The sequence below is a fragment of the Saccostrea cucullata genome, unplaced genomic scaffold, assembly GCF_032062105.1.
Source record: "Saccostrea cucullata isolate Sc308-1 unplaced genomic scaffold, CSIRO_AGI_Scuc_v1 ctg1655, whole genome shotgun sequence".
Classification (NCBI taxonomy): Eukaryota; Metazoa; Mollusca; class Bivalvia; order Ostreida; family Ostreidae; genus Saccostrea; species Saccostrea cuccullata.
Window position 1 is genome coordinate 157,842 of NW_026930901.1, and position 12,105 is coordinate 169,946.

The following is a 12,105-nucleotide window of genomic DNA, read 5'->3' on the forward strand; positions in this document are numbered from 1 at the left end:
TTTTAATATAAACAATCAATTATTTGTCCATTTCATTTTTCAGAGACCTATATACTAACTAGTTTATAGGTCCGTGGTTTTATGTACTGATGTCTTTAGATTTAGAATTAAATATATTTTGGCTCAGTTTGTTTATATCTTGGGCGAAATCAATTTCAATCTTTTATATTTTTTATGCTGGTGTTTTATTTTTTGCTGAAACATTACTATGTTATTGTACCTCTTAGGAAAAACGGTCATAAATGTATGACAAGGTATTTCAAACTAAATTAAAGAAAAATCCTATGGCTGTGTTTGTAAAATCTGACAAGCTATGTTCATTCAACAAAATAATGGACCGTTAAAACATAAACATTTCTTAGAAATGATTCCTACAGATTTTACATCAAATATGCCCATCCACGCTCGGGGACTTTTTACAGCGAAAGATTGTTTTTATACAGAAAACTATACTGCGACACGTGATCTCGGTTAAAACGGTCTCATCCGAAGGACCGGTCTCAATCAGATGTGAACCCCAAGTGACGATTTCATTCAACTTATTATTCTGCTACACTAGAGAAAACTTACTCGCCAATGTTTCACACGGCAACTATTGAATTCCGTATCCGTCAGGAAGTATGACATTTACTTCCGCATTAGTAAGACAGTACGATAATGTGTTTGACTCAGTTCGGCTTTTTTTTTTGTCAGCGCATCTCATGATAAATAATTTCTTTGAAGATTTTTAGGAAACAATATGCAGGTGTTGATATTACCAGGAAATTCTTATTTCTTTATATTTTCTGGGAATCTCGGCACTTTTGGCCAAATTTTGAGTATAGATGATCAGTTTGTCATCTCAACTCCTCTTATAAATCAGTGCACAGAATTTCGTGAAACTTTGCAAAAAATTAGGGCAAAATGTTTTTACAACACTAAGGTGCTCATAGATGTTCGAGGACATTGCAATTCTTGACTTAATTTCTTGCAGTCATTATAGATGTTAGATAATTACATCACTTCTCCAACTTTAATTAAACATTTTGGCAGTGGATGTGTAACAAATATTGTAGCGACAGAAAAAATTGAATTAAATCTTAATGCGCTACACCAGTGAAATTTATAATTTGACAAAGGTGTTTGTGTATTAACAAGAGGCCCATGGGCCTTATAAGTAACCTGAGCATCATTTGACAACTTTCCAACAATAGAATTTGTTTCGTGTTTTAAATCAAAGGTCATGAAATTCACCATTTTGAAAGAGGCACCAATTATAATTTATTTGTATATCTTATCTATGTAATGACGTACTTTTATTGTGTAAGATAGTATGTGCCTGTTTCGGATTAAGCGGCTTTAATAATATACATGACCTTTTTCAAAATATTAATCCGTTTACAATATAAAAGTATTTGCAAGAAACTGATTTTTACTGTAATAAAGATATGGAGATAACAAACAGTATTCAATCTCAAAGTCCATAAAACAATACAAAGTAAGAGCAGAGCAAACACAGACCCCCTAAACATCAGAGGTGGGATCAGGTGCTATGGAGGAGTGAGCATTCCTTGCCGACCGGTCAAACCCGCTGTGTGCTCCTTGTCGTGATCAGGAAATAACAGAAAAAAATCCTTCGTCAATTCATTGTATAAATAATGGACTAACAATTGATATGAAAAACGTCAGTCAGGATTTGATTCAATGATAAATTGTATTTGCTGACAAGGTAATTGTATCGACCATAGAACCTACGAAATGATGACTTTAAGCGAAGCTGCTCATATTCTTGTTTCGTCAACTTGCTTGTCAATAATTTACCTCGTTTAAGAAATTGTTCATACGTAGAGCATGGTCTTGCGTATCGAATCAACTGAGATATATATACTCCATATGCAGGTGATGAAAGTATATTGTTACATAAGTAAGGGAAGTTGACGATAGAAAAGTTAAAGTCATCATGTTTATCATATAGCTAGGTTTTTGGATAACTATTTAGTGTCTTTTTCAAGTAAAATATGGTGGAAATCATTATTAATTAACAATACGTCGTCGATATATCTAAATGTCGAGTGTTTCTTCTTCACACACATAACATTTTGCATAAACCAGGAATATATATCGTAATCGACGTAGGAATGGAAATTACCATTATTAATTGTCAACAATACTTATTTATCGTCGATATATTTAAATGTCGAGTGTTTCTTTATTTCTTCATTGCACGACATAACATTTTGCATAAATTCTGCTTCATATGAATATAAAAATAAGTCTGCTAATAACGGAGCGCTATGGTAATTAAAAACTTGATAACGCATGTTGTTGATAAAATTCCAAGAGAGGTTGTTGACAGAAATATCCAAGTGATCTATTTGTCCGATTCTGAGTTAATCGATGTACCGATTGCAGAGGCAATACCTCCACGACGTCATAGATATAGTGCGGGGTTGTGTTGGAACACCAACAAGAAAAATATTCATGCTGTTCCCGCAGAAATACAAGCACATACCTTTATTATCGATACATTTTATTGTCCATTCATTCATTACACTCCACAAAATGTACGTCATTTCCTGATTATGTCGTCATAAGTTTGTGTATGCCGCAAAGGCACGGATCAAACAATTTATAAGCGGCAGGTGCGTGTCAAATATTATATTCTGAGGTTAAGCCTAGAGACATTTCTTATATTTAGTTACCACTAGTGTTCAGTTTTAGTACATGTACAAAGGTACTCACGGTCAACATATGAAACATTTTATTCAAATTTTTAGAACTTTTAACAATCTGCTAAAAAGAATTTCCAACATGAAAATATTTTCTTTATATTTACAAACTTTTGCTAGTATATACATTTAAGAATATGTCTTCAATGTCGCCTTTTTCTAATCCATCATCGCAAAATTAAAATAAACTGTCTTGGAGAAAAAGAAAATACATGTATATAATTTACATAGATATAAATATACATATGTCGGTATAAATTTATTGAAATCAATTTTATATATTTAAAAAATGTACAGTATCCTTTTCTACCCCCTCTCCCAAAGAAAAAATAATTCAAGAATTTTTAAATTTATTTTATGAAATAATTCAAATTATAACAATTTTCGAAATCTCTTACAATCAAATTGAATTTGTTTTAACAAAATAATTTTGAAAATGTACCGTTTAATGAGGATTTAGGCCTATAACAAAAAAAATAAATTTGGAAAAAACATAGTTCCTTTATTATCATAAGTTATTTCTTGTACAGGTACCATTGCTTATCATGACTATTCAATCAAGAAAAAATAGCATGCATTTAATATAAAAAAAAATCTGTGTGACTATATATACTTTTTCAATGTGATTTTTTTTGGGGGGGGGGGGGGTCAAATAAAATAAAATTTATCAGAAATAGTAACAAAGAGAAAATGCAAAAGTTTCTTTTTATTTTATGTGCAACCACGCCCATCTCTTCTTGTTGCCCTTTTTTAAACAAGACATTTTGGATATAAATTGTCTGCGCGTCATCGCACATTAGTTGGCGCGGTATCTAATTTATTTTTACCACGTTAGAGATCTTTGCAAAATTTTGGAAATTTTATTTCATCATAATGTTTAAATCAAAGAACAAAGAGAAAATGATTTTCCCACAGGAACCGCTGACCCTGGAACCACATCTTTCAAAATTTGGAAATTTTATTTCATCATAATGTTGATAAATACCAAAGAGCAGATTTTCAGACTATGTAACCCCCTCCCATCCCTCAAGTACCTCTGTCCCTGGGGCCCAAAAATTAACAATTTTGGAAGAAGCAGCTTACTTCGTCATAAATATTTACTAAGATCATTGGTATAATACCCACCATGGAGCAAAGGAAAATATTTTTAAAAAAAGAAACTCTTGCACTTTCAATATAAACATTAGAGCCCACCCTAACACAAGATGCTCTTACCCAGGGGCCCTGAAATTCACAAATCTCAAAAGGCATTCCTCCTCCTCAAAACTATGTACATAGTTTATTGGTTTAAAACCAAGATGCAGTATTTAAACGAGGATGTTAAAAGAATTTAATTTCCACTAAATAATCAAGAGCCCCACCCTAACACCAGAACCCCAAAACAAGGGGCAATGAAATTCAAAATTTTGGAAGAGGCATTCTTATTCAACATAATTATGTACTTGGTGAGTTTAATTAACTCAGGAGCAGAAAAGAACATTTTCAAAGAAATAATTTATTATCACTATATTATCTTTATATCCCTTGTACTAGAACCCCTGACCCTGGAGTAATGAAATTCACAGAGGCAGCCTTATTTAACATAACTATGCAATTGGTTAGTTTATTTAATGCCAGCTAGAAGAGAAAAAGAATTTCAAAAAATTTATGCATTTTCACTATATAATCTATATAGCCCCGCCCTGTCACTAAAACTCTGACCCTAGGACCATGAGATTCATAATTTTGCAAGAGACAATCTTATCCAACATAACTATGCATTTGGTTAGTTTATTTAACGCCCAAGAACAGAGATGATTTTCAAAGAAGGATGTATTCACTATGACAAAAGAATTGACCTATAGGAGAGAACAATTTTCCAGCAAAAAGTGACATTAAAAAATTTATCTTTATTTGTTGTTTTATATCGATCGTATATATATATCTAAATTTTTTTAATTTGTATTTTATACCTTAAATATATATTTACAACTTTACAATAAACCTCAAAACTTGGTAGAGACACCATTTCGTCCGTTTAAGCGTTGATTTTAGCATGAATTTTGGCCTTGAAGTCCTTCAGGGAACGCTGTCACTAAATAAACTTGTGATATTTCGATAGGTTGGGATGTAAGGAATAACTCAAGATAGAATTTTGTTAGGGGTACCCCTGCCCTAGGGTCAAAATTCACAAAAAAAAATACAAAAAATAAGGAAACCTGATTTTGATAATCTGCTTCAAATTAATACTTTTCATTCTCATAGTCAGACTAGCTCAGTTGATACATGCGCTTTTACACCGTGGAAACTTTCCTTTTCAAGTCGGGGGGTCGAATCCACCTGGTATTACACTTTTAAATTTTGCCTTTTCAAAGACTATTTCACTTTTTTTTATAGAGATTTGTGTATTTTCTTTCAATTATCTATCCTTTAGGCATGCCAATTCTTGATACAAGAAACACTTAAGAGAAATCAAATCGTAACAATCCAATGTACGTGTACAGTTGTCAGTGAGGCGGAACAAACCTCAGTACAAGCACTTTTTCTCTGAGGACAAGATTAACTCACACTGTGTTATTCGATACAGGTATTCTTGGCAGCACAGAGCTGCGATGAATTTCATTTGTAGACATTCATAAGAATATTATCACATTGATTTTGGCTACATATATCAGTAACTGTGCCCCTTGGATTTCTTTTAGGCCTGCATAATTTGCACAAATTGATGACTTATTTTATTATATCAATGGATAAATAGCCTAGGCATAAAATTAGAATTTCAAAGACAGTAAATATTACCATTATTCACAGTGAGAGCTAAAGACAAATATCAATTTTTGCATTTGGAGATAACAAACTCAGAAAATCAATGAAAGCCCGGTTCCTCCTGCCTCTACTCGCTGAAATAAAGATTTAGGAAAAACAAATTGTCATACGTATTCAGCCTAATGTCATTATTCGGAACGGAAATCGACAAGCTTTTTGTAGTGAATAAAACCAAGCCCGGTCCTTTAGGTCAAATCTAATGAAGTGATCCTGTATGCATTTAAATTTCACTATATATTATCTATAAAGCCCCGCTCTAGCACTTGAACCCCTGATCCTGGGGCCATGAAATTCACAATTTTTGATGAGGCTGTCATTTTCAACTGAACTATGCACTTGGTTAGTTTATTTAATGCCCATGAGCAAAGATGAAGAATTTCAAAGAATTTATGCATTTTCACTATATAATCTATATAGCCCCGCCTTAGCACTAGAACTCCTGACCCCGGCGCCATGATTTCCACAATTTTGGTAGAGGACCCAATGCAGATTACAATCATACCAACAGTTTGACTGCTTGGTGTCCATTTTCAGGAGTATGGAACAGGATTTTTAAAGATTGCACAATTTAAGTTTTTCAAGCGGGGCTATAAAAATGTCAGATGAGTAAAGCTTTTCAGTATTTTTCTTTAAACTAACCTGATACAAGAACGTCTGGATACATGTATAATGAAATACCATAACAAAATGTTACAGATGTGTTAGAATTGTTTTCTAAACCATTGTACATGAATAATGTAAAATTATTGCTTAATTTAACGACTTGTAACGAATTGGACAGTCTTAAGGCCGGTACACACGGTAAAGTTTTCTTTTACATGTAGGTCGTAAACCTAACGTTCTGCAGGATGTTGGGCTCTCATGTCCAAAGGTAAGGCAAGACTTCCAATATTATAAACATATAGATTCCATGTGGTGGAACAATGTTTTTTGTAATACATGTATAATAAGAAACAGCGCACATTATTAAGGGGAAGAAAGACCTTTAGTTGAAAAAACACCTGTCATTTAATTTTTTTCATATTATGTAGATCTCTAATATAGTATGTCCTACATACTTTAAAGCATATATATCAATAGGTTTCTAGACTTATTTTTGAGATTTTGAGTAACAAATACTATACCCACAGTGTCTAAGTGGAGTTTTAATTCTCAATGTTTCTCGGCCCATAATTGGTCCATAATGGATTTTTTTTCAGTATAGATAAAAATATGTAAGCTAACATGTGTCTTTAAAAATATTTCAGAGTATGAATAGGGTTAAAAATTCGAAAAAGCAATATTCTTTTGTCACACCGCATCAGGAGACAGAAAATTGCGTACTTTTTAAGACACCTTAAACAACAAAAAAATTAATTTGCAAAAAATCCTATCATTTAATATTTGAAAATTTACACTGAAATGCAAGATCGTCATATTATTGATTAGCTTTAATAATATCGATTTGTGAAGCTGAGCTCAATGTTGCACAGGATATAGTTAAACAAGACAAGAGCTTGAGAAAAATGTTTCATGTTTACATTTCTGGAGTACGGGGAAACCCAACAATGACGTCACACTTTTGTGGAATAAGCGAAATAAGTGTGACCAAACATCCTTCGTCCCCTTAAACGAAATAACATATAACGAGCTAGTATTTTCAAATAGTTTTACCGACCAGTATACAAAGAAGAGAAGGTCAAATGAAATATTTGCAGAAATTTTCACAATCTTGTCCATATATACTTTGTGTTTTCTTCAATAAAAAATGTAAGTGGTGTTGATTGAACTTGAACTGAAATGGTTTACATGCATTGATTATAAGAAATAAATGTGCATTGAGGGTGTACACGGTAAGGCTATAAACTTAAGATCCGTGACTTATAAGGAAAGCCTTATCGTGTGTATCGGCCCTTATAAAAATATTGTGCATTTGAGAAACATTTTCAATTAAGGTCATTGGCAACGCAGGGTTTCCGGAGAAAAAAAGGTTTATACCCAGGTTTTTTCAATTATAAAAATAGTCATCGAGAGTGATCTCCCGTATGGAATTCTCTAGGCGGTGAAAACCAATAAAGCGCGTTTTTATCTGATATGTTCAACTCTACAATAATAAAAGAACAGCAGAGATGGGTTTGTTTACATTGTGCTGAGGGGGCAGACAGTCAACAGGTCGTCATTTAGAATAAGTACCTGTATGCTGGGAAGTGCAAAGAAGTGACATAATTATGCTGAGAGTGGTGATAGCTAGGTTAAGACCAGATGAGAACGATTCTATAGGTTTTTGAAGGAGGCATCATTAAAAGTTAATTATAAATCCTTGCAAAAATGTTTAATGACAGTTCCTTTCAAATTAAGTAAATTATAGTATAGAAACAAACAACCAGTCTCTTGGTCATTATGAATAATAATTAGATGTTAAGAGAAATAACTCAAAATCAAAGAACAGTGCTGGCATCTCTGTGTTTTCTTTCTATATTTGCAATTTGAGCCAAAGTATATGTTTGTCATCAGAAATGAAGATTCAACATTGTATTTCATGTATAAACTTTATGAAATAAATGGGTTATAGAAAAATCTTATGGTTAAAATAATATAGGACAATTTTATCAACATTTTACATAGGAAATGCATTGAGAATTGTAAAAACATTGATTTGACAAAATCTTTAAAGAAAGGCTGGCTTGATGGGTAAAAAGGGCATGAATTGAACATGTTTGGTTGCATTAAACCTATTCAAAAGTTCGTGAAAAATTCTATACAAAATCCAGAAACGTTGCCAATGTCCTTAACGGTTCTTGTTACATCAAGTTCTTAATCAATTTAAAGGCATGCAGCAAAAGAATGTGATAATAATATTACAAAAGAGGTTTATCAGTTGTTAAAATTTACACAGATACGTGGTACATTTTAAATGAAATTCGTCGCATAAAATATTGCTTTTGAACAGAGTAAATAATTTCCAGGTGATGAGAAATACATAGACGAAATAAGAAATAGAACTAATTTATTTTTTTTACAGATGTATTATTTTGATTCTTCTGACTCTGATGACACTGACAAAGATTACGAGGATGAAAGTGACGAGAAGAAGGGGGTAAATTCAAAACCTTCATAGAATATACAATTTTGATTCTGTGATATTCAAGAAATATGTATCGATCGACTTTATAAGAGAATAAAAAGTAAAGCACGTTTCTTTCAATACATGTGATCTTTATCAACATCTTAAAACCGGCATTTAACATTGTAGACCAAATCAACATTTAAATAGTTATGAAACCTGCATCTGACGTATTTAAATGGAATATATTTTAGCAAAATGATCATTCTTTAACCATAATTAATGTATTGACCTTAATTCCCTGCAACACGGATCTACAAAAGCGCTCGATTTTAACCCCTTTTAAAAAAGAATAGTTGACGAAAGGGTTGATTTATTTCGATAAAAAAAAAGGTATTTTATTTTGAAATCATCCCTTCAAATGAAATGATTTTCTGAGTTCTGTCCAGAATATTTTCATTATCGCTCGGGATAGAAATCTTTTTTCTTAGGGATAAAGTTTAAAAAAAAATGAATAAATAAAAAAGGAAACATCTTTTTAAAAATATGTTTCTCAGTTTACGACTATTCAAAGATCTAGTAGATAAGCATAAACAGAGGTGTATGTGACAGCATAGCAAAAGCGTATAATGTCACTATTATTAGCCAAAATCTATAATGTCACTATTATTAGCCAAAAAATAAGGAATGTTTATTTTCATTTAGAAAAAAATATTTGCACTTCTTTTTTCATCTAGAAAAGGTAATTTGGAACTTTTATTTTCTATTCCGAGCACTTTGTAATATAGATTTATTATAGTAAAAACTTAACTGTGGTGAAAGTTTGGAACTTTAAGTTACTGTAGTAACAATTTTGCAACTTGCATATACTATAGAAAAAAACTTTCACTTTACTATAAAAAAAACAGTCTTGATGTATAAACCTATACAATAAAAATTTGATTAACTATATAAATTATAGTTAACAAAATTTTCCTAGAGTAGTTTTTGTTAGAGTAGACATGCATTTTTTTTCAGGAATAATCAAAACGTACATGTGATTTATACTACATTTATAGTCTTTTGTATCATCTGTTTTGTTTTTCAGGATATCCAAGACCATTGTTCCGTGCATAATATTCTTGCAGAATGCAAATATTTTGCTGGTATGAAAATAAAAGAGTGCTATGATGGAGGTAATTAAATTTGATAGTCCATTAGTAAAGGAAGACAAACAAATCTTTTGAATATTAGGGCATAAAACTACACTGTGCATGACTATGCGTTTATACGGTTTGTCTCTACAATTGGGATGCGCTGTATTGAGTTGTGGCAAGTTGTCCTCAATTGGGTCGAACTGTCTTTAATATCGTTAGGGGCGACTTGTCCTGATTCCGATTTGTGGTCGTTAAAACACATTCTTTTTAAAAATGCTTTTCCATTATCAAAAATTAATTGTGATAACAAAAAATAAATAAGTAGAAGTGCAACTTCATAGTTAAGTGGGATTGATTAATTCGCTTTTGTGTCCCATTCTAGAATTTTTTATCTTAGAGAGACGTTACCGTATGCCAGTGAAAGACTTCCAATTTAGAACTTTACTTGGTTGTCATGGCCATTGAGCAGTGGGGTTTCTTTATCGTGTCAACGCCTTCACTGAAAGGGGACCTCGGTTTTAAAAATCTCTTCCAAGGACCTGCAATTTTCACCTTAAAGTGTCAAGGGCTTCGCACAGTGAAAGTTGCATTTTCAGCCTTGTGTATGGGCGTCGGAAGCAAATTGAAAAGGGGGGGCTAATTGGAGGTAAACTCCAATTTTCAATGCCCATATTATGTGTATATTTGCAAAAAAGGCCCGTCCGGTTCGGACACCTTTGTTGTGTACATGTAGTAGGCTTGGGGCGAATTACTTTGTAAAGTAATGCATTAATTTACGATAACTTAACAATTTGGGCGTTAAATTACCATTACTCTATTTTCTTAAGGTAATTCATTACATTACCATAACTTAAGTAAAGTAATGCGTTACCATTACCATTACTTTTGGAGATTTTTAAAAATAGAAAAATTATACAAAATTTTTTTTTTATAAACATGCATCCACCTTTCAAAACCAATCATGATAAATGATAATTCAACTTTGATTTCAGGTATTTGTATATATTACACCGTCAATAACTTAATTACATTCATAGAAAGTTTAAACTTTTAAATTGTCAGTAATGTAAAACATGAACAATATGCATTTTTTGTGTAACTGTTGATGTTAAAAAGCAATTTAACTTTTAGGACACTTTAAGCCCTGTCCAAAATTTTTAATAATGAAGCTTAAATCGATTATTTGGATCATGTACGCTATGAAAAAAATAAATGCATTGACAAAGTTATACAATTTATAGACAGTATGTACATTTTGCTTTGCTAAGCATTAATGTCTGTATGTCTTCTATTTTCTTTGGTTCCGTGTTTTTTTTCATGTCAGTTCAAGCTAGACCAGCTTAATTAATGTTTTATAAACACAGTCAAGAGAAAGGGACTGGTAATTTGGAGCATTTCTCCAAACAATGCACTGTTTAATTGTTACATAACCCATAGTGTGTTTTGTTGACACTCTAGCTGTGACAATTATTAATTAACATTAATTAGAGTACTTCATACACGATTTTATTAAAAAAAAACTATTTGAAATAATTTTTTGAAATCAAATCTTATGAAAATAAGCTTGAAGACTCAAAGTATTAAAGTGTTGGTATCTGATGAAAAGTCTTCTCACAAGGATTACATATGTGAAGTATGAAAGCCCTAGCCCTTGCCATTCAAAAGTTATAGTAAAGGTTAAAGTTTTTTCATCAGTACGAAGTTCTCCAAGGTCAACTTCAATTGGTCAAGGTTGTTGATATCAAATGAAAGTTCTTGCCACAAAGAATACATATGTGAAATATAAAAGTCCTATTATCTACTGTTCAAAAGTTGTGGCAAAGGTCATAGTTTTTTAAAGTAGGTCAAACTCCAAGGTCAAGATGAAAGGGTCAAAGTTCTGGGTATCCAATGAAAGGCCTTCTCACAAGGATAACATATTGACGTATGAAAGCCTTAGCCCGTACTGTTCAAAAGTTATGGTCAAAGTTAAAGTTTTTTCATAAGTTCGGAAATCTCCAAGGTCAAGGTCAAAAGGTCAAAGTTGTTGGTATGCAATGAAAGGTCTTGTCATAAAGAATATATATGTGAAATATAAAAGTTCTAGTATCTACGATTAAAAAGTTATGGCCAAAGTTAAAGTAGGAATTTTTTTCTGTAAAAGTGGGTCAAACTCCAAAGTCAAGGTCAAAATGCCAAATTTAGTGTTACCCAAAGAAAGGTCTTATCACAAGGAAAACATATGTTAAATATGAAAGTCAAAGCTCCATCAAATCAAAAGTTATGGGCAAGGTTAAAGTTTTTTTGACGGACGGACAGACGGACAGACTGACGAACAGACGAATGAAATTTAATGTCCCCTCGCTCTCGCGAAAGCGGGGGACAACAATAACCTAAACAATTCTTTCCATGTCCATTTTGATTTTAAAATAGG

At 32.1% G+C, this 12,105-nt stretch overlaps 1 protein-coding gene across 1 annotated transcript in view; it reads left to right on the top strand.

Moving 5' to 3' along the window:
* Positions 1 to 12,105, top strand: part of LOC134230510 (uncharacterized) — an 89,594-nt gene that overhangs the window by 24,958 nt on the left and 52,531 nt on the right. Inside the window, exons 6-7 of the mRNA XM_062712347.1 lie at positions 8,515 to 8,589; positions 9,644 to 9,731. Of these exons, the coding sequence (XP_062568331.1) occupies positions 8,515 to 8,589; positions 9,644 to 9,731 (163 nt within the window). The remainder of the gene's footprint in view (positions 1 to 8,514; positions 8,590 to 9,643; positions 9,732 to 12,105) is intronic.